We start from the raw sequence: 23,083 nt of genomic DNA on the forward strand, positions 1-23,083 counted from the left end.
GAGTCAGCAGTGCCTCGGCAGCCAGGAGGGCCAAGCGTGTCCTGCGGGGCATCAGGCCCAGCATGGCCAGCCGGGCAAGGAAGGGGATTGTCCTGCTCTGCTCTGAGCTGGGGCAGCCTCATCTTGAATATTGTGTGCAGCTTTGGGTGCCACAGTGTAAGAAGGATCTAAAGCTGTTAGATCTGTTAAAGTGTCCAAAGGAGGGCAACAAAGATGGTGAAGGGCCTTGAGGGGAAGCCATGTGAGGAGAAGCTGATGTCACTTGGTCTGTTCAGCCTGGAGGAGACTAAGGAGAAACCTCCTCACAGTCTACAACTTCCTTATTGAGGAGGACAGGCAGACACTGTTCTCTTCTCTGTGGTGCCCAGATACAGGACCCAAAGGAACAGCCTGAAGCTCTCTCAGGGCAGTTTTACATTGGATATTATTCAGGAAAGGTTCTTCATCCAGGGGGTGGTTGGGCACTGGAACATCTCCATACCATAACCATAAAAGGACAAAATTATCCGAAGGTAAAATATTCCAGCAGTAACCGGCAAACAAAACCAGCAGAAAATATACATATCTTAAATTAATACCTCAAGAGCAGCAACAGGACAGGAGGACACCAGATACAAATCCTGAGCCAGATTAAAATCACTAGTAAACATTGCAAGATGTCCTGCTAAAAGGTTGTGGTCTTCTATTCCCTGTAGAAAGACATAATAGGTGCAGAAGTAGTCCAAAAGAAAATACTGTACAAATAACATAATCTAGTAAGAAAAATAAAGTGAAATAGTAAAACAAAATATCCTTACATTTTACAATGATTTGTATTGGATTCTACAAACCAAAAAAAGCCCTCACATGCTCACTACAACTAGCACTGTCTAAAATCAGCGATTTGCAGAAGTATAATTTTAAGGTACTATTTCACTTTTAGATGTACAAATGCAATCTGGTTTTGCTTTGGATTTTTTTTTTAATAGCAGTCTTCAACATTTTCTCAAAAAAACCTAAGTGAAAATAAGAGCCTCCCAATGCCTGAGACATGAATACATTCTGCTGTTCTCAAGCAAATGCAGAAAGAAATAGTGTGCAGTCAAGTAGAGACTTCAAGAGAAAACCAAGGAAGCAGTCTGTAATTTGGACACTTTATATCCCTTGAAAGAAACTCAACTTCTGTTTGAACAAAACAAAACCCTTCCCCCTCCAAAAAAACCCCAAGAATTCAGCAACTCTTGAAGAGGAATTAAACTACCATATTTCTAGGTAAGACTTTACATTTTACCTTTACTTGCTCTAGTGACATCACCATCCCAGCATTACCAGATGTTCGATAAACACGTATTGCAAAATCCACCTCCATATGATGTAAGCAAGCTTTGGCCAGCTCACTCCAACAAGACTGGTCATTCAGAAGTCTGCAAACCTCCCATGCTTCAGAAAACCTATAGAAGGTAAAACACATTTACAACTTTACTTTACACATTTACTTTAATTTTAGGTATTGCTCATACTCAAAACTCCCTTTCAACATTCTTTTCTCTCTGTTAGAGAAAACATAAGAAACATTTACCTCTAAGCCATGGGGAGAGAGATGTATCAGGAAGAAAGGAAAAATACAAATGAACACCTTACAGTTCTATTTCTCCTGTTTCTACCACAGTTTTTCAGGAAACCATCTGCTTTCCCTACTCTGGCACTCTTTCCATCACATTGATTTTGCATTGCTTCATTACAGTGGGAGGAAAGTACAATAGAAACATCTTCAGCCAGTTTCAGAGGAACCACTGTCACAAAACCCTAAATAAGTCTTGAAAAAATTACTTTAGGCTTTTACTTGACAGTGAAAAAAAACCAACCAATGAATCACCACTGGGTCATTTATTTTGCTTGGTCTGCCTGGAGAGCAATGTGAACTTATGGATCTGATTTATCAATACTCAGCAGGACACTTTAAAATCACCAGGATATGCTATATTGAACTAGAAGCACAGAAGAAAACAGTTTACACAACATAATTAAAATGCAGATGTACCTTTTCAACATTAGAGTCTGAGTAAGCATTTTTCTCAGCACATCGGGTCCGAAGTCTTTCAAATTGCCAAGGAAACTGTGAGTACTTAAATAGATATTGTTTGTTTTCCCACTCTGAGTCTGACAAGTTAATTCTCCATTATACAACAACAAAGGTTTATGGGAATAGGGGACTTCTGTGCCTCCTGCCAAAATAATCCTTGATCCTAGATTCACAGATCAGGAAGAAAAAAAAGATGTCCTGTAAAAATCCCTACATGATAAAAAGTATAGCAAGCAGCTGGTAACATATATATTTTCAGGGCATTAATTCAGGGTCTGTAATTCTGGCACTCAGCAGCCACTACACAAGCACACATCTTCCAGTAGATATACAAAATGCAAAGCTTCTAAACCAGTAAGGTCCTTTTCCAAATGTTTGTTGGTAAATTTCAATGCTTCTCTCTTGCAAATATAGAAATGGCTATGTTTACAACTTTAACACATTTAATGAATGCAAGTTTTGTCACCCTGATCCTGAGATTTTTCTCAAGAATGCTTCAAAATATAATTGAAGCACAATGCGTAACTTCCAGATAAAATAGTACAACAGCAAAAAGCTTATGGAATTGAGACCAAAATGTCTTGAAGCCTTACAATAAAATCTGCAAAGTAATTAGTTTTCTGTTCATCAGTTGCACTTCAGTTCTTCTATAGTACAATTTATTTCTATAATCATTTTATATAAGACAAATGAAGATTGAGAACGTATTTTACTTTAATAACTAAAATAATATAATCTTTAAGAATAACCTTTTTAAAGAGCTTATGGTACCTTGAATGGTATCCTTATGAAAAACGTAAGTGTATACTTTATCATCATCAAAAGCAACAAAAACACCTTTATCCATTGGCCAATTTTCCCACAGGATTCCTTTAATGGTTGGTGAGAAGTCTGGAATTTCATATACTTTATCATTTACCTACATATAATGCAAAAGTAAAGTTACTACCAAGTGACTACAGCAAGAAACAAAATATTCATCCCAGCTGTGATTGAAAATTTTAAAAATAATCTAAATAGTGCAGAAATATGAAAAATGTTTTTAGAAAAAGTTTCCTTATAAGCAGTGATTCTGAGTAACACAAGAATTTAAATCTGAGTGGAGAAAATACATATTATATAAATTTAATTTACTATTCTTAAAAAAAAAAAGGTATGGAGAGGGGCAGTGAAACTGGCTAAATTATCTGTATTTAAAATATACAAAAAGATAAATTGTTGAAAATTACCGATCAGGAACTCAGGATAATGAAATTGTACTGATCTACTATGACAGATTTTATTTCCTTACATTACCATTAAATTATCTTCAAGCTTCCTTGTCGATTTCCTCTATCAGCATACATGCTGGAGTGACAAAATCTTCTTCATTTGCTATTAAAAACACTATATCGTTGAAAAGTCTGCTTGTAAATATATTGCATTGGTATCCCACACTAACTTACCGGGCAATAGACAAAGCCATCACTTTTGTCGTCTATGAAAGCCATTCTGGTTCCATTGGGATCTGGAAAAACCTTTCTCACACTGACAGGATGTCGATACTCATTCACATATTGCCAGTCTTCAATGTAGAAATAATGAATAACTCCAGTCTAACAAGAAATATTAGAAAATGTTAATAATTACATCAGTAAGTATCAACCAGGTTAATTAATCTGGCTGTAGTGTCTTCCATCTTAGAGTACCAAGTGTTCAAAAAAAGTACTTCCAAGATGTTTTTTTTTGTTTCATTCTCACGCCCTGTTTTGGGTAAGAGATGAAAAATTTTTGGGGGACAAAAAAGGGATTTGGGAGGTTTGAGGGGTTTACTGTTGGTTTTGATATTTATCTCCCTCTGCTTTGTAGAGACAAGTGTTTACTGTGCAGTTCTCTAAACAAATGAAATGTCTGTCTCACTGTTGAGAGAAGCCTAATCTTCAAAAAAAAGTTGTAAAATTTGCTTCCAAGGAAGAACCACACATTCTTAAGAGAGGCACCTAACTGAGAGAATAAAAGCAATCAAACTGATTTGTGATTAAAAGGCATTTTAAAAGAAATGTGGCTTTTGACATCAATAGTAGAATTTGCGCTCATCAAATTGATTGGCTGCAAATTTAGTACTTCCAATTTACCAGTATCAGTTCAGGTACTGAGGAGGTGGGAAAGGCCTCCTCATCTGCTACAGAACTCACACTCAAGTTATTAAACCAGTTATTAAAACCAGAGACAGAGGTTCTGCGTTTCCTCTGGAAGGTCAATACATCAGTCAATATTACAAAGAGCATGCTACTACAATGCAAAACATGCCCTGTATTCCCAGTGCCAGAACATACTGAAAGGACAAAAACTATCCTCATAGTTTGAGGATTCATAAATATCTCCAGAAAAATTCATAAGCATGTCCACATCCTTCTTCAATGCCCTCCTTAATTCCCATCCTTGTTGAAACACATAAAGAAAGTTGTCTTTGGACAAAGGCTTCAGTAGCAAGGCTTTCATTTATGCTATGACACTTATATCCATGAGTACCTTTTTGTCAACATTTTTCACATCACCACCTAAATCAACAAATTTTCAAGGCAAGTGCTATGATTTTTCTTATATCTGGAAGACATTTTGATTGTCAACCCTCTCACTAATGCAATAGAATTCATTTCTGCTATTAAAAGCAATGTTTTGCAATAAACACTAGTAAAAGCAAAACTTAACATTCCTGCATGTCATATAAATACAACAGTAATAGAAGCTGGATGCAATTTTGACTGTATTTGCTCAAAGTTCTTGTATAGAAAACAATCCACTCTAAAGTTCACAGATGCACTTTTGTTTTGCTAAAAGCATGAGCAGTAATCAAAAAAATTCAGAAATACATTCCATCTAAAAAGATATTTTAAAAGAAGTAATACTCACATCTGTACCATATATGAGGAAGTCACTAGTTAAAGCATGGCACAAAATTTGGTATTTATCATCATCTGCTGGGAAAAGTCGAGTTTCTCGTTCTTCCTGAGCACTCAAACCCTCACTTTCTATCTAAATATAAAGAACAGAATGAACTGAAAAACTCCACTATTAACAATAGGGTATCATAGTGTTGCTTGTATCAAGCTGTAAGAAAATTAAATGAAAAAAACATTGCATGTGCATCCCTCAAGAACCCAGCATCTGCTTCTGTCATATTACCAGGGACCTTTAAAATAAAACTTGTTAAATAGCTGACAAGAAAATGCTTTTCTTCACCTGTGCTAGTCTAGTTTGCATTTCTAAGTCTACAGAAACTCAGCTCTGTAATTTATAGCCAGCAAAACTATTCTGAAGAATTTTTAATTTTTATCTCCATTAACTGAAAATCATTGCATTTTATTTAATTTTTTAAATTACATTAAATTGTTCAGCTTATATCAACTCATTAGTTCAACAATCCAAACTGGGAGAGCTCTTACCATATGTAACTGGACTTTACCCTCAAAGAGAGCAGCAGCATAATCGGAATTAAGGTGCATACTTGCTACTGTCCCCAAGTACTCCACATCTTTAAGTTTTTTTACATCTAAAGGATTCAAACAGAAAAGATAAGGTAAAAGTTTTTTTATTTTGTACAGGCCTTCACTTATCTACAATTGCAGGTGAGTAAGCAGATGTGAAAATCTCACAGTTAAGCAGAGAGGGGACCAGTCATACATAAAGAGACTTTCTTCTTAGCAGTTAGAGAACTGGCTAGAAACCACAAAGAGAAACTCTTTTCCTATGCAACTCTGACTAGTATTTTTACAGTTTTATTTAACTTACTGTCACTGAAAAAAAGGGGATGCTTAGAAAAACATGAAAGTTTGAAATCCGCCATCTAAAATTTGGACACGGCATAACCAAATTTCCCTTATCCCATACAAACAACATGAAGACCTGCCAAACTAAAAATTTAAACTCTCTAATCATAGTTCCTAGGTACTTTGATGAACTCAGTACTTTAGGACAGACATATAATGCCTCAAAAACCTGAAGTCCTTCACTGATTAACAAGATTATATGAAAAAAACAAGCAACAGTCTACATTTCATGACCAATACCTTGAACAATAAGTTTATTTCTATTATTTACAATGCCTTGCCATAACTCCTTCAGCCTGCAAAAATTATTATCCCATCCTAGCAGGACCATGCGGCAATTCAAGTTTTTACTGTGCAATGTGGTATGTCCAGAACTGCTAAACAAAATACTGAATTAATAATATAACACAAATTAATTTTAAGAGAACTAAATTTATGCTTACTATTCTCTCCAAGTGCATAAAACCAAGCCCGATTGTTCATTCCTACAGCCAAATGATAAACACCAATAGCGACAAAACTGGGCTCTACTTCAACAGAGACTGTGACTGGTAGCTCCTGTAAGAAAACAAAACAAAATAATACAATTTTCATCCACTTATAATACTTAATTACATTTACATGAAGTTTAAAAGGAAGATGTTATCATACGCTCTCCACGTGATTTGCTATGGTGACTTCAAGAAGAGAAGTGAGGTATGCAATCCGTGTACTGCAAGCATCTCCAAGGATTGGAAGCTTTGTCAAGAAAACATGGAGGGATCCTCTTCGTGTAGATACTGCCAACAGCTGTCCATCATCTGTCCAAGCCATCTGATCTACACCTAAAATATTCACAAGTTTTTGTAAAAAAATATAGTCCTTTCTTTAACTACTGTAACCAACAAGCAATTTTTTTTGCCCTAAACTGTGAAGATGGTAGGAATTAATATCTAGAATATATGTAATGTACTCAAAGCTAACCAATTAATACAATTCCAAGATCAATTAGAATCAAACTCAAACACATAATTTACTAACATAGCATTTTCCTGAGAGTGAAGACTTCACAGAATCACAGAATGGTTTGAGTTGGAAGGGACCTTAAAGGCCATCTAGATGCAACCCACCTTCCACTAGACCAGATTACAGATCTGTTATAAAAGTGATCAACACTTTTCCTCTTTTCAACACTGACAGTTTAGGCAGCACATTCAGTGTTCCATAATACTGAAAGTAGCTGAGAAGAATTCAATCTTATTCCCCTTACTGTCAAATCAGTAAGTACTACACACAGAAGAACTGGTGTTTTTTCCTCAGTGTCTGAACATGCCATTAGAAAAACCATACTCCAACTGACTAATACCAATATTCCAAGGGAGACAGGAAAGTGTCGTTCTGAAAATATTCTGAATTTCTTAAAAAGAAAAAATTAAAAAGGGTAAGTTCTTAGAAATAAAAATGCTGGAGGCAACCAGCTACTTGAAAATGACTGAAGCATTTACAAACACCACATGAGGAGATAAGGGTGGAACCTCACTACTCAAAAAAATTTTGTTTTGTAACACTGTTCTGGAAGCCACAGGCACAAGTCCTGTAGATCAGGACAAAAACAGATCAAGTATCAATGTTAGTACAAGACATGCTGAAAAGCACAAAAAAAAGATCATGGCAAGAAGCAGAAACCAGTTCAGCATATTACTGTAATAATCTGAATATATTGTAATACAGATTCAAAACCACACAACACTAACTGATCAAATATTCTGAGAGCTGCACTTCTCTATACTTTGAATAGATAAAATATGCTCCCATTTTGTTACAGGTCACCTAATAAATACAAGTTGGGAAAGCAGGAGTTTTTGAAAAATTCTATATTTACACAGTTTTCCTAACAGCAATAGTTTCATTCCATGAACAGAGACACTGTCAAAATTCCAGTTTACTTTATTTGTAAAAATTTCTATCCCCATTGAGAAAGTTAACATACCTTTGTTTTCATCATCCAAGTTTATTATGGCATACATTTCTCTCATATCTGTCAAATCATGGATTTTGACGCTAGAAGAAAAATAGTCAGTCATTCCCACCCACCTAAATCTCAGTCATCATTAACTGGAAGAAACCCAGTCCAATCAAGACAGCTAATGAAGGAAAAAGTAGAACACGAATGCAAAATGTCTTCAATTTCCTAAAAAACAACACATTATTATCCATCACTGTAAATAGTGTATCACGGTACAAAAATATTTGCTCAGAGAACTAAAATTTGAGGAAAAGGCACAAATCCAATTTGAAAGAATTCAGAGTTAGCAAACAGTAGACTATTGTTCCCTTTTGATCTGTTATAGCATTTTAGTTTTAAAAGACATTACTGATGTAATGGGCTTGAAACACAGATGCAAAGAATACTTTCAATCCTGCTGCATATAAAAGGGACAGAGTGAAAGTCTACTTATGCTGTCATGTCACTCAATGCAAGTTAAACCACTCCTTAAAGAAATAAACCTTATTGTACAATAGCTCAAATGCTTGAAGTTGCACCATGTTTTGCTCACAGTTATACCACTCTTGATGTGCAAGTTGGTCTTACACAGAGCTGAGGCAGAGAGAACAGTTTGACTCCTACTATGACTCAATTCCCCTTTTGCTGAAAAATTCAGATATCACAGAATCAGGGATGAAGAGCTAAAGGAGCTATTCTACCATATGCACAAAACATTTTAGAAAAACTCTAGTGTATTTAGTTATTTATTTCCTTAATTGCTCACACTTTTCAACTTTTATCTAGACTGCAGGTAAGACCAAACATCTGAGAGGAGGATATCAGGTATAAACATATAAATATTTAAATTAATTTTTCTCCTGCTGTTAAGCAGATGTTTATGCTCAATCAATAAATCTCAGTAAAGAAATCTGTAGTTTTCTGTAGCCAAACAACAATACAGAAAAAGAATGAAGCAAAAGGAATAATATATACTAAAGTTTATTTATTTTTGTTTACATTTAGTTGTATTAATTACAGTTCCAGAGACTTTTGTCAATAATAGCTACTCCTAACTCTAGGCACAGCAGCAGTTCCACAGTGCAATTCATCCTACCTTTTCTAAATTCACTTCTTAGGGAGCCTTGAATTCTTAAGAAGCATAGCATGAATGCCCAGTAGTTCCAGCTCTGGGAGATGAATTCTATTCTTTATATATAAAACTACCACTTACCAATTGTCTCCACATGATGCAGCTTTGTTTAATGATTGTGATATATCAATGCTGCTTAGATGATCCTTATGATTATGAGCTTGAAAGACTTCTTGTCCTATTTCACGAATGTGTGTAGAAATGACTACAAAACAACCTTGTGAGAAACCAATCATAATATAGCCATCGCCATACCTGTTACAAAAAAGCAACAATTTAGAAAAGAGATCTATTAATGCAATATGCAAAAAGCATTTTCTTCCAGACTGCTGGGGTACAGTCAATGCATCCCAGTAACAGAAAAACAAATTATGGGAATTTATATATATCATGTTGAATCAATATAAAATAGGTTAAGGGAAAACTATCAAAGGTCCTTAAAGGACAGAACCTGTCTGTGCCCAGATGCCTTGTAAATCATCTTTATTCTCTCCTGTATTCTATAATGCCACTTCATTTTCAGCCAGCTGCACACATGGCAGTGATGCCAGGAGAAAGATTTCTGGTATCTTCATTGAAATAAGCGTACCAGAAGATGGCAACTTTCATTTCAAGGTTCTGGCCTATGCAGGTCCATCAAAGCCATGTCAAAACAATAATGTCAGTTATTGTGTCCTTAAGGGCACTGCAAATGCAGCAGAAATACGAAAGCAACAAATTTGTGAATATTCTGTTTACTTTTCATAGTGTCAAGTAGAAATAATGAGACTAAGGCACAAATAGTTATAGCATGTAAAGATGAATTCAAAATATCTCATTAGCTCAACTGCAAGAAAAATCACTGTAGGGGAAACAGCCCAGGTACACCTTGTTACACATGGTCAAAAATTAAGAAGCATAAAGCTTCAGCTTTTCTTAGAGTTGTAGTGTAAAGGGATGTCAATTCCACATTGACTGAACAGGCATTAAAGGACAAACTGCATTGATTCAAAGAGACAGAAATAGAACAGCTACTTTTCTGGTACAGATCTGAAACTTCTAGCTTATGTTTTTCTCATAGGAACATTGCCAACAGTATTGCACAATAAGAAGGTTATGAGGACGTTACACAGCTTTGCAAACCAACAAGCTAGCTGAAGGACACAACTCCACCCCTAGCTCTTTCATCAGTTACTCATCCAAATAGAAAAATTCCATAAACCCCTCAGTAATCTTCTGTCAAGGCAGCAACATACTTTTAATACATACATACTTTAATACAGTTTAAAGCTGAGCATACCAGCAGTGATTCTGTTGAAAGATGCTGTTTTTACAGCTATTCAGTCATCAAATAGAACAGTTAAAAAATGTAGACTACCTTCTGTTTGGAAAAGAATTACTGAGGAGTCTACAATAAAGCCAAGAAAAATCCAGTCTGAGCAAGGGAGAGATGATTTCGTTTCCAGCAAATCCAGTCTGAGCAAGGGAGAGATGATTTTGTTTCCAGCATTTTCAGAATTACTTGGAAAATACTCAGCTTCTTAATACTAGAACAATTAATTAAGAAAGTTCTGCTCACCATTTGTACCGTACAATATTGCCGTAAGGCTGCTGAAATTTCAGATCGATTGGGTTATCAGGATCATTCAAATTGAAAAGGAAGAGAGTCTTCTTGCCAACCACTACGCTTACCTGCCAATGAATGAAAATAAAAATTAACATGACAAGAATGGCATAACTTTAAAGTAAGGCCCTATATCTTCCCTAAAATATGAGATTTAGAAATCTGAATAATCCTTAAGAATCCCATGGATCTAGATTCTGAATCTTCATCAACAGTGGAAGAGATTTTCAGGACATTCCCCTGTATGAGTGAGTGGTTCACAAATCTAATTGCAGGCTCAGCAGAACACACATCTCAAATGCAAGACTTTCTCCTACAGAAATCAGCTCCATTTCCTCAGAAGAAAAGGCAGATCACATGGAGTTGTCTTGTTAGATTATTTCCACTTGAACTACAGTATTTTGTAGTGACTTCTTACTGTGCTTTCCCTGGTTGATACTCTTTCATCAGTCTTCATAACTGAGAACTGCATGTCACTGGGATCTGAGCTGACTGAGGTCTGCAAGAAAGAAATGCAAATTGAGAAATCAACAGTTAATGCAGCACATACGGATGCTAAATAATTGCATTATACCTGCATAATGTAAGTATAATTTTGCATAAGGACAGACAGGGAAAATTGCTACTGCATTTGGTACCAAAATCAAGAAAATCACTGGAGAAAACATGACCTCAGTTTGTGTGTCTATGTGTGTTAATGACACATTATTAAATAGACTGAAAAAAAAAAAGCTCCTTGTCCTTGAAAGCACTGGGATTCAAAAGGCACAAGCTCCCATAGGTCCCAGCTTTCCTGGGAACCAGGAGTATTAATGTACACCTTAAAATCAAATGTGCATTATAAATACTACCTGTCTTATAGTATCCCCTTCCTGATTGCTTATAGTAATCATTTTGTCTTCACCACCTAAAGCAAGGAGGTTTTCAGTACTCCAACAGCCACAAGTAATCCTCTTAGTGTGTTTACCTGAAAAAGAAAAAAAACTACACAACACAAACCAAACACAATCACAAAAAAAAACTGTGATGGAAATATACACTGTTCAGCCACTCAAACGCAGATTGTCAGAAGGTGAAACAACCTTTCATACAAAAGAGCAAGAGCCTTTTATACAAAATCTGCTCTCAGATGGAAGTCTTTTGACTTTATATGAAACAGCACAGCCCCTGTTCTTCCACTTCCCTGCATCACATTTCTGGGGATTGTGTTACATCCTTAGACTTTATACCCAGAGGTACTCTAAGCAGGTAAGAAAGAGTAACTTAGCAAATGAACAACCACACAAATCTTTGCAAGAAAGGTAACACAAGTCCCCCATGAGGCAGTAAGGCAGTATTAGGTATTTGTCTGTATATATATCTATATCTATCTCACTTAGTATACTCTAAAAATACTCTGCTGAGTACACCAAAGTGGAAGGTGCAAGCTGAGTATGAACACATTTTTTACCTGCATGTTTATATAGAGAACTGGAAAGGAAACTATATATATTAGCAAAATTCCACTTTTACATGTGCCAGAGTAGTTTCAAACCAGTCCATACCAAGAACAGAAATCTTGCGAGAAGTCTGACGGTTATATATGAGTAAGTTTCCCTTTGTTGTTCCAACAGCAAGTAAAGCTCCAACTCGAGACCATAACAAGAAAGACATTGCATCCCTAAAGCAAAGAAAAATTTTACTTTGTATAGTAGAGATTCCTTTCATGTGTTCACATATTAAAACATTTTGCGTAAGAAATTTTGCGTTTTTAAATTTCTATGAGTCATAAAGACCAAGGAGAACTTTGAAATTAAGCAAATGTTCTCTACCAGTATCAGAATTATCTAAGTATGCAGTAGATAGTAAAAGTAATAAAAAATTGTATGAGGTAATGTAACATGACTTGTACAAATGAAAATGGGTCTGCAAACATCAAGAGTCTTTGATGTAATCACTGGTAATTTTGCAGTCACTTTTTGTATTTTTTTTTGTACTTCAATAACCCTATGCATTTAGCCAACTGAAAAGTGAGTAGGTCTGATTCTAGTCAATGTAATAAAGAAGTTAGAAAGATCTGTTTTAACTTGAAGTTTCAGATAGAGCATGGCCTATTTTGATGTATATTTAAGGCTATACAGATACTATACATCATGTTAAAAAACAAAGAGCCTCTTAAGCAAAAAAAATAAATCAGAATTTTCTAATTAGAGTGGACGCTCCCATATTTTTAAATTTCATTGTAGGCATGCAATAGAAATTTGGTAAATATTGACATGTGAAATGACCTCCATATATTTGGTTTGCATATAAGGGTGCTTTTCTATTTTTAAAAAGGGAAGGATATCAGAAAAGCCTCATTATCACACTGTTGATGTCTTGGTGCTTATTCTGCTTAAGCAATAACACTATGACAAAAAGGGTTTAGGAACTTACATTGATATATAATGTTCTAGCAAGACTGCCTCCAGTAAGCAATTTACCTTCAGTATTAGAGAGAAAAGGTCATGAAGGAACTGCAATTAACTGCAGACTCCACTCTGTTAAGGACCTTCTATGTTCTTTTTTGCGTGCATACTGGCAGGTTACTTTTCTCCCCATAGTATTTGTTCACACATGAAAATGGTACAATATGGTCTGTTCATTCCCACAATATAATATGTGTATAACATACATCTTAATAAACATAGGACAGAATTGTTTCCACTCTCTTTCCTACAGGAAGAATGTTTATGCAGAATGCAGAGTTTAGTGGAATAGACTCAAGCCAGAAGCTTAATTGTTAAACAAAGCTTATCTATTGACTCAATGTTTGATGCTTATGCAGACCCCAGAAGAGTTTAAAGTCCGTGGCCAAATTCAGAAAGGTAAGGCTTTGAACCTTAGAGATCTCCTTCCATCCTAAACTAGTCTACTTTGTGAATAGCATTTTATCTCTCTTACTAAATTAAGGGAAAAGGAAAAATCTTAGCACCACTGATATCACTTTTAAACTCTCTTCAGCTTGTGTGAAAGACTTAGGAGAAAGAGTAGCCAGTGCAGATACACAAAAAATTCACCCATCCTTGTTGCTACCACAAAGTCAAAATATTGAAGAGACACTCTCTAGAGACTCTGCCATTGCTGACATTCAAAAAATAAAGAAATACCCTGTAATCCCCAAAACCCCATCCACAATGAATACCTCAAAACCAGCAAATCATATAAAAAATAATTTAGCAATGAACTGTAGCATATTAGTTTAATTAGTATATATGTTATGAGGACTCCAATGATCTTGAAATATAGCCACCACATCAACAAGTCATAGTGATCCAAGTCTTTAAATACACGTTAAAAAAAATTTCTTACCTCATGCCACTGTCTACTTGGCTTGTTTTGTTTGTGATTGCATCCCACAGAAATATGGTGCTAGATTTGTCTGTGATTACTGCTAAAGTATCTCCATCCTTATCCCAGTCCATAGCAACACAGTTGCTGAAGAAAAAAAATCACTAAGAATGTTAAAATGTGTTTGTAAATGTACAAAAAAAGCCAGAACTACACAACTGAGTCCCTATTTTTCCTTTCCCCTCCCCTGCAAACCCATAACAGATTGCAGATTTATCTGTAAACCAGTTTTATAGCAACCCCACTCTTACTCAAAACTCATTGATAGCAGGGGCTGAGAGGAAGGTCATAAAATACACTGTGTTCTAGTGTACTTATGTATGTAAACTTCTTGATTTTCAAGAGACAGTGAAAGTCCTCTGTAAGGTTCTAGTTTGTTAGAGGCTATTCAGAGTTGGGATTATTTTTCTGTTAATACACCTCTGATTTCACACAGCTTTCCAGAGTTTGGACAGTTTTCCAGAGAGAATGTGCCTTTATCATACATTGAGCAAAACACTGCACAAAAGAGCTGGGCCATGGATATTACCAAGCAAGAGACAGACACAGTCAGACCATGTTATGAATGACACCTAACCCAATCAGTAAGATGTGATGGTTGGTGAAATACAAGTGAGTCTGGTAAATACAATGAGAATTGCATCTCTTGGTTTGGTGCAAGGTGGCAACTACCATGAACTGAAAAAACTGGATTTATAGACCTTTCGGGGAACCAAATGATTCTGGCTCATTTTACCAATGACACAGGGCTATGTAAGTGATGATCTGGAAATTAAAGTTATACTCTTAACTAGAGGTTTCAGCCTTAAAGACCATAGGAGTTTTGCCTTGACAAATGGGCTTATCTTAATCAAAATCAATCACGTAGTGGGAAATAAAATAAAAAATTTCCATGATGACTAAGAACGGTTAAAGTGCTAAGAAGAGATGAGCAGTACACAAATGAAACTACATGAGGTATTAATGGTGTCCAATAAAAGTGTATTTATTGAGTAAACCAGTATGATGACCCAATGTTACACCACTTTTCCCTTGCGAGGTTTTCCCTGGTTCATATCCAGCCTGTTCCTATGGTCCGACTGCCTTTTAAGAAGTTCAACATATCTTCCAAAGTACGCAAGTTTTTAAACTTAATCTGAAAAAATTCAGTTTGTAAACTCCCATACCACTCCCTAATGTGAAACAAAGTGTGATAAACTGGAAGAAAAAGATTCACTTCAGAAGTATCATCTGCATATAGCAACATATAACAACAATGGTGTACATTTATGCCGCTGATGTAAACACAAGCACTAAACCAAAAGGGTATCTTTCCTCAGCAAAGCCATGCTAACAAACTATTAGAAAATCAACAGTAGCAAAAATGCATGAATATATTGTACACAACCTCATCATGATCCTTCTTAATGAGATAGGTCTTTTTTTTTTAATATTTTAATTACATAATTTGTCTTCTCTGCCAGGTATGCTCACCAAATATAGTATACAGTCCTAGAAATTTCTTGCATTATCTAAGCATCTCACCAGAAGAGAAGCATTTTAAAAGAAAACAACAAAGAAAATAATTTAAACCTATCTTAGTACTTACCCTGGCAGACTGATTTCATTTCTCTTCTGACCATGACGATCATAAATTTTTACAGCATGATCACCTCTAAAAAAGATTAATATGTAGAATGATTCCCTTTCTTTATCAGTAATTTTGATGGACAAATGCAATAAATAGTTGTAATCTTACCCTGTTACAGCAAGAAAATTTCCTAAAGTTTTCTGCCAAGCAAACTGCACAGGTGAACCAGACCAAGCTTTTTCATACAGACTGAATACTTGCTGGGGGAAAAAAAAAATAAAAGTAGGAAATGACACATCTTAAGATCATAAGATATAAGAATACTACAACTTTCTAGATGTTAGCAACAAAGTACTGTGGAGGTAAACCCCCCCCAAACAAATCAAACATGACTTCTGTGTGATTCCAACACACCAAAGTACCAAAATCCCAGTTCTTTCAATTTGAGTGGAAAAAATTGAAGCTTCTGCTGCTGAGTGTTTGCATAGAGAACTGTGTCTCTGTTAAAACTATTATTTTTGCCTCTTAGTTACAAGAATAAAAAAATTGCATGAGACTCTCCCCTTCTAGTTTAAAGACCACAATGTTAATATTTCTCTTAATTTAATGGAAAAGTCTGGGACCAGAAGGCATCCCTAGTTTGTAAAACACAGAAGGCTCAACATTCACTCTTTTAGAGATAGGAAACTTTTAGTTACTCTCAACTGCTGGGTATTAAAAGCTAAGATCTGAAAACAACACACTACAGAAAGAAATTCTAACTTCCAACGGAGAAAATTTCTGAACGTCCTTCTCCTTTCACACCACCCACAGATATTTTTCTCTAACTTGGGTTTAAGATAAAGCCCGCAAGTTTGTTTCACAGCTTGCTATCGTGACTTATATCCCTACATGTCATAAGATAAACACCAACATCGGCTGTCCACCAAATGCCTGTCAGGCTTGCTCAAGTCTGCCATAGGGTCTTATCCCTTCTTTTGGGTCAATGTAAACTGAGGCATTCTTCACACTGAATCTGCGTTCTGCACACAAGAACGGCAAAAATACAACCACCACATGCCACACTCACAAATGACATCTGACAATGACGTCTGATTTTAAAAAGTAATTTAAGAAAATCTTAGTCCAGAGCAGGGCCACCAAGATGATTTAAGGGATAAAGGACTTCTTCATCTATGAGGTAAGGCTGAGAGAACTGGGCTTGCTCAGCCCAGAGAAGCGAAGGCTTTGGCGTGACCTAATTGTGGGCTTTCCGTACCCGAAGGAAACCTACAAGATAGGCAGAGAGGGACTATTACAAGGGCATGCAGCCACAGAACGAAGGAGAATGGCTTCAAACTGAGAGAGTAGTTTAGATTAGTTATTAAGAAGTATTTGCTGTGACGGTGCAGAGGCACTGGAACAGGTTTCCCGTAAAAGTTGTGGACACTTCATCCATGGAAGAGGGCTGGATGAAGCCCTGAGCAACCTGAGCTAGTGGAAGATGTCCCTGCTCACCGCAGAGGCGTTGCAACCAATGACCTTTAAGCTCTCTTCTACCCAAAGTCTCTCCAGAGAATGTAAACAAATCCGGGAACGAAGGCGAGCACACCAGGCCTCCCCCGCCGCTTGCGGGAGGCCCTTCCCGCCGCTCTCCCCTACCCTGCACAGGCCGCAAGCGCCACCGCCCGCCCGTTCCGCGGGCCGGGCCGCCCGCCCGCCGCCCCCAGGGCCGCGACGCCCCGCGACCGCCCGGACCCACCTTCATCGCGGCCACCGCGGGCTGCCAGCGCCGGCACCGCGCATGCGCCGCCCGCCCACGGCGCCGCGGTTACCGCGGAGACGGAGCGGGCTGAGGGTGGGCCGGGAGCGGGCTGAGGGTGGGCCGGGAGCGGGCTGAGAGTGGGCCGGGAGCGGGCTGAGGGTGGGCCGGGAGCGGGCTGAGGGTGGGCCGGGAGCGGGCTGAGGGTGGGCCGGGAGCGGGCTGGGACTGGCCCCGGCCCCCATCGGGAGGAGCTCTGCGTGAGGCCGCGGTCCCCAGAGCGGGGTACGGGCAGTTCTCAAAGGAAAAGGAGGGATTTTAGACCTCAGGCATGGAGAAGGAACTCTAAGCGAGGGAATAAAGGCACACACCCGCCAGCAAAGCCTCTTGAGATCAGCTGTATTCCAACTGCAAAGCTTCATCACAAAGTATCACCGATTTCTTTTAAAACAATAAATAGTTCGCAGAGAGAGTTAAAACACACGTTTAAAATTACAAATGTACAAAGGACTTTGGGTATCGGGCACTTAAAACTTTTTTTTTTTTTTAAAAAAAACAAACCCAAAACATTCAATGAGTTCACATCTTCCCGTTTTTAACGCGCGGTGCTGTTCGGAGAACATAAGGGACAAGGCACATAAAAGCAAATACAAAAAAGGCTTCTCTCGAGAACATTTAGACCGTTCAAAGCAATTCGGTGTAACAGCAGAGGGCTCGAGAAAGGCAAATTATAAAGTATCTGAAAAAAATTAGGTAACTTAAATAAGGTAATTAATTTGATACAGTCCCGCGAGGCACACGTCACTCTCCTGTAAGATGCTGAACATGCTTAAATGCTGGCAGTTGAGCATCTGGCAGGATTGGGCCCTTTAAATTTTTAAATAATCTTACAGGAAAGACAGACAATTTCTTCATCTTATAAAATTATACTTCTCATAGTAGTGCAAAGCCTCATTTAAAAATGTAATCAGTCTAGATGGAATGGAATGCTTCAAAAATTCCAAAGTGCAAATATTAAACTTAAATTGGTTAGTTGTTTATCACACTTTAGAATTCTTCCAATAACTCATACAAATAGCAAAGTAAATACAAGAACCAAAGCGGAGAAAAAGGTATGATGCATCTTGCATAACAATTTTGAAAATCCAAAAAGTATACTGGATGTGAAAAATATCTATCAGAAATTATTAAATAGCAGGTTTCTGTTAGCATAAGACAATATTTAAAATAAGGCTTTGGTTAAATAAAAAGTTTGCTAAACTAGGAATGATGATAAAAAGTGCAAAAGATTCATCAAATACACAACTTCATTTCCAAGGCAGGCATTACACCTGCCATTTACAATAGTTTGCATTGGTTTGTTAGCCTGCCTGGTAGTCACTCAGATAGCTACTTGCATTTATTACAAGCAAATTAAATCTATGGGGTGCAATCCTATAACTTGTTTCACCCAGAGATAGACCCAATTATACCAAAGTATATCCATTTATAGCATCATTGCTCTGCATTTGGGGAAATCAAGGCCCTGGAACCATAACATTGGATTATCATAGTGAGTTCATTCATTTTCTTAGCGCTTCCAAACAGAAGTCCTCTGCTGCCAACTGGCAGGTTGCAGCTGACTTACTTACAAGTAGAATTCTTGTAACATATGCATAACAAATATAAGTTTTTAAAAAGTGCTTAATATTGGTCCATAGGAACATCAGGTCACCTTCAGACCAAACACTTTGCTGTGGTAGATATCCTGCACCTGGTGTTTACTGGTGCACTTGTAGTTTGCTTGAGGAAAAAGTAATCCTCTGAGTCTACACAGGAGAATGTCACCTTCCCAGAGAAAATAATTCAGAGTTTTACAGTCACAACACATGCTCCAGCTCTTCCTAAGCACAGTGGTGCAACCTGTAAACGAACAAACAAACCATCTGTGAGAGAAATGCAGTCAGCACTAAGTAATTTTTTCCCTAATTTTAAGGCTGCAGCAGAATGACAATATCACCCATGCTCTGTTAACATGACTTACAGATTGGTCCAAAATTTGGATACAATTTGATACAAACATAAAGAAAAGGTAAAGATATTTTCTATACAGAATGAAGCACTTTGAAAACAATAGCAAGCCCTAAGGCCATCAAGCAATTCTTATTGAAAATTTCAATTATTCAGTGTTACAGGAAAAATAAACCTTTGTTATACTACAAACTGGATACCTGAGCTAGACAGCCAGACAACTGAGTAAAGGGTGGTAAAATAATGAATTTCTCAGAAACAGAAAATGCCTAAAATTATAGGGGCAAACTGTCCTTTTTACTTGATTATTTGAAAAAACTGTTAAGAGTTCTCGAAATCAGAATAAATTTACCAGTCTTTATTCTTTAATTACAAACAGAATTTACTTCTGGCAAGACCCTTTTCTGCTGAGATTCTGCTGGACCTGAACAGAGGGCAGTAGCTTCTAACACACCCCTTTGCTTCTTTCTCCTTTTAATCTTTATAGCATTACAGTGTATGTGAATAGCACACCAAGTGGTACAGAGACTATCCTGAAGACAAAAAAGGCTGTTTATGCCAACTTCCCTATTTCTTTTTTTTTCCCCAGGAACAACAGACTTTTATAGAGCTGTCTGTAGCTCTAACAACCTTCACCTGAGAAAATTCCACTGCCTTCTCCTGAGTTGTGTGAAGATAAAGAGGTGGCAGACTGCTGACATAACAAAAGAGAAGCAATGTACACAAATATTTCCAAATCCCTCCAGGAAGGGCTTGAAACTATCCTACATATTGGGATCATGGCATTCAGTAAGATATAGAGGGTCAAGGCTAAGGATCCAAAGGTACATACGGATGGTCTTCACCTAGGCATGTGAGATTTAGTTAGATGCAATGGTGAGAAGCACAGTTTCTCTCCTCTGGTGAGAAGCAGTTTCTGACCTCTGGTACACGTTTTTTTTCTTTAGCAGGACTAACAATGCCATGGGTTATCATTACCAGTACCAGTGAATGCCCCAAGATCTGATGATCCTCCTTGATGACTTCTGTTTTAAGACCTTGCAGCAGTATGAAATGGAGGGAAATGGACAGCTGGATTTTTTGTGTTCCAGGGATTTTTACAAACAGCAGTTCAGTTTTCTCTTTTTGAATTAAGAATTTTGGGCTACTACCAGAATAACACATTGAGGTGATTCAGAATTCAGTTGCCAAAATACTGGTGTCTGATGCTATTACAGATGAGCTTGGACATTGATCCTGGTCTGCAACTGGCCAGGAGGGCCTTGGTCTCCCACAGATTGTGTGCTGTATCTGCCAACCTTTTGTGGATGTAGATGTTTTAGGGTATCTCAAATGGCATTAGATATCAAAGGACAGTCAGCTCAGGATGTCCTTGTGCATGCTCTTCCCACAGAGAGACACATTCCTGGAGCTATATAAAAGTAACCAAGCTCTGAAGTGACAATAATGGTTTCTGAGCATGAACTGAAGAATTATTTTTATTTTAAAGCTGCAAAAAATAAAATGGGTAAAGTCTTCCTGAAACCTGCATGCAGCATACATAGCATTCACCTCAGGAAGGGATTATTTACGAAAAAATAACCAAAACCTTGACAAAATCAATGTTGAGAGACACTGTGTTAGAGAGACAATGTTAGAGCTAAAACTAATCCATTTATCTTCAGAACAGGAAGTCATGTAAACAGAATCCTTTATGACAGTTTGGGGAATGTGGCAATACATTTCATTAAAAGTAGCTGAGATAGTCAAAGAAAATAGCTATACTCTTGCAAAAGAAAGGAGGGAAGTTTACTGGAAATTAACAATGCCTATTTAAAATAAGTCATCTCAAGATGGTACACAAAGGAAAAAAAGAGACTCACAAAAGACAAGTAAGAAAGTGCTTTACAGAGAAGGAATATTTGAATATTCCTTGCAAAAGGAGGCACATTTGAAATAACAATATTTATTAATAGTAGTGCATGGTCTGAACAGAAACTATACCTGTGTCCATTCATTTGTCTGGGGATCATAAGACTCCACAGTATTAAGATATGTTTGACCATCATATCCTCCAACAGCATACAGCTTGTCACCAAGAAGACACACTCCCACTGCATCTCTGCTAATGCTCATAGAGGCCACAGCAGTCCACATATCTGTTTTGGGATCATACCTAAAAGATAATTTGTGTTATGCTCTAAAACTGTTACCAAAATTCAACAAAACAAAATACACTGGAATTGATGCTGTCAAGGTAGTAGAAAACAGGACAATACAGATCTGGGTGTTAATTTCAAAGGACTTCCCCCCACACCACGCTCAGTTCCCCTTCCTTTGAAACTGTTTCTTTATTCATCTTGTAACACAGTCACTATTAGCCAGATATCTACTTCATGCTGCTTTTCAAATACTCATACAGCCATATACGGCTGTTCTTACTACATTTTACATGTCTAAACATAGCATGCCACAAACAGTTCTGCTGCTATGTCACAGTGGAGCAAGTGCTTGCTTTAAGTACTGCATGTCAAAGCACAGGCTAGTAAAATTTAGTTTGGTACTAAAATTACCATTATTAAGATTACAAATTTCAAAAATAAGACCCCCAAAAATGGTTTGAGAAAATTATATGGGAAATGGAAAACCCTTAAGACAATTTACAACACTTTCGAAATCAGAAGTATCAGCACAGTAAACAGCAGATGGTTTAATGAAAAAAATGGTGCGGTTCTAGAACATTATCAACACTCTTTACAAGTCAAATTGAGAGCTACATAGGAGACTCCATGCTATGCTTATGGCAAGGAATATATTTTAATCTGAAAGAGATAATCTTTTTTAAGATTGCAGATGCTTACAGCAGAACTAATGTAATTACATAGCTCTGAAGGGCTCTAAAAACTGTACAAAGAAAATAATGATTTGACTAAGACCATACTTGCTAAAAACAAGTTAAAAGACACTAGTCTTATTTTTTTTTTTTGCATGAAGAGCATAGATACAAAGAGCTCTAACAATTTCATTTGCTTTACTCAGAGTATTACACAAAGCATGCAAGCAAACTGTAACATGAAAACACTACCTGAAGCATATAAAATAGAAGAGGGTGGTTAGTAAGCTACATGTAGAAATTACTTTTCCAATTATTTTATAAGCAATTGTATTTATTTGGGAATAGCAACTTCTGATGCAAAATATTGCAGTCAGAAGTTTAGTGTAGTCATAAAATATTGATTTTTAAAATTAGTATTTCTTAATCTTTAATTTTTTAAAGGAACTAGTTCCATTAATTGCATGGTCTTCAATTTCAACTCATTTAAAGAGCAAAGACAAAATGCACTACAAGATGAGTCCTATTTATTAAACATATGAGTTCTGTAACTTTGTTTCAGAGAATACTGATGCAGAAAAATACACAGACTTACTGCTTCTCTTGGGTTTCTGATTTTCTGTATTACCCTAAAAATTGGACTCGAAGTTTGAAAACTACAGCTCTCTTGTGGTGGATTTTTGTGGCGTGTTTTTTTGCTTTGTTGTTTTGGTTTGTGAGTTTTTTTGTTTGTTCGGGTTTTTTTGGGGCTTAAGGGTAAATAAAATACATGTCCTGGCATGAATAAATTTAGTAAAAGAAGAATATGGGCAATGAAGACTTACTCTAAGTGTTGGAGGTAACAGGAAAGAAGTTTTACAGCTGTTGGTGGGGGAGCAGGGAGAGAATTAAAGCATAGTACAGAAAGACCTCAAATGCCAGTGAAGATTTAATACAGTGAATTATGAAGTATTTACTGTGTTTTTAAATTATTTTACAGATTGCATGTGCT

At 36.9% G+C, this 23,083-nt stretch overlaps 2 protein-coding genes across 4 annotated transcripts in view; both read right to left on the bottom strand.

Moving 5' to 3' along the window:
• Nucleotides 1–15,804, bottom strand: part of WDR19 (WD repeat domain 19) — a 37,981-nt gene extending 22,177 nt beyond the window's left edge. Inside the window, exons 1-18 of the mRNA XM_058837151.1 lie at nucleotides 15,698–15,804; nucleotides 15,548–15,613; nucleotides 13,921–14,046; nucleotides 12,135–12,250; nucleotides 11,442–11,557; nucleotides 11,009–11,089; nucleotides 10,546–10,658; nucleotides 9,069–9,242; nucleotides 7,841–7,911; nucleotides 6,523–6,695; nucleotides 6,315–6,429; nucleotides 5,488–5,594; nucleotides 4,955–5,077; nucleotides 3,508–3,657; nucleotides 2,834–2,981; nucleotides 2,021–2,225; nucleotides 1,271–1,430; nucleotides 579–689 (exon numbers count right to left, since the gene is read on the bottom strand). Of these exons, the coding sequence (XP_058693134.1) occupies nucleotides 579–689; nucleotides 1,271–1,430; nucleotides 2,021–2,225; nucleotides 2,834–2,981; nucleotides 3,508–3,657; nucleotides 4,955–5,077; nucleotides 5,488–5,594; nucleotides 6,315–6,429; nucleotides 6,523–6,695; nucleotides 7,841–7,911; nucleotides 9,069–9,242; nucleotides 10,546–10,658; nucleotides 11,009–11,089; nucleotides 11,442–11,557; nucleotides 12,135–12,250; nucleotides 13,921–14,033 (2,076 nt within the window). The 5' untranslated portion in view covers nucleotides 14,034–14,046; nucleotides 15,548–15,613; nucleotides 15,698–15,804. The remainder of the gene's footprint in view (nucleotides 1–578; nucleotides 690–1,270; nucleotides 1,431–2,020; nucleotides 2,226–2,833; nucleotides 2,982–3,507; nucleotides 3,658–4,954; nucleotides 5,078–5,487; nucleotides 5,595–6,314; nucleotides 6,430–6,522; nucleotides 6,696–7,840; nucleotides 7,912–9,068; nucleotides 9,243–10,545; nucleotides 10,659–11,008; nucleotides 11,090–11,441; nucleotides 11,558–12,134; nucleotides 12,251–13,920; nucleotides 14,047–15,547; nucleotides 15,614–15,697) is intronic.
• A 1,848-nt stretch (nucleotides 15,805–17,652) lies between these two features.
• The window catches only part of KLHL5 (kelch like family member 5), a 50,213-nt gene continuing 44,782 nt past the window's right edge, over nucleotides 17,653–23,083 (bottom strand). For all 3 annotated transcript variants that reach the window (XM_058837137.1, XM_058837135.1, XM_058837138.1), the window contains 2 exons: nucleotides 21,264–21,435; nucleotides 17,653–19,172 (listed from right to left, as the gene is read on the bottom strand). In XM_058837137.1, the coding sequence (XP_058693120.1) occupies nucleotides 19,116–19,172; nucleotides 21,264–21,435 (229 nt within the window). In that variant the 3' untranslated portion in view covers nucleotides 17,653–19,115. The remainder of the gene's footprint in view (nucleotides 19,173–21,263; nucleotides 21,436–23,083) is intronic.

Source organism: Poecile atricapillus, chromosome 4 (assembly GCF_030490865.1).
Source record: "Poecile atricapillus isolate bPoeAtr1 chromosome 4, bPoeAtr1.hap1, whole genome shotgun sequence".
In the NCBI taxonomy this organism is placed as follows: Eukaryota; Metazoa; Chordata; class Aves; order Passeriformes; family Paridae; genus Poecile; species Poecile atricapillus.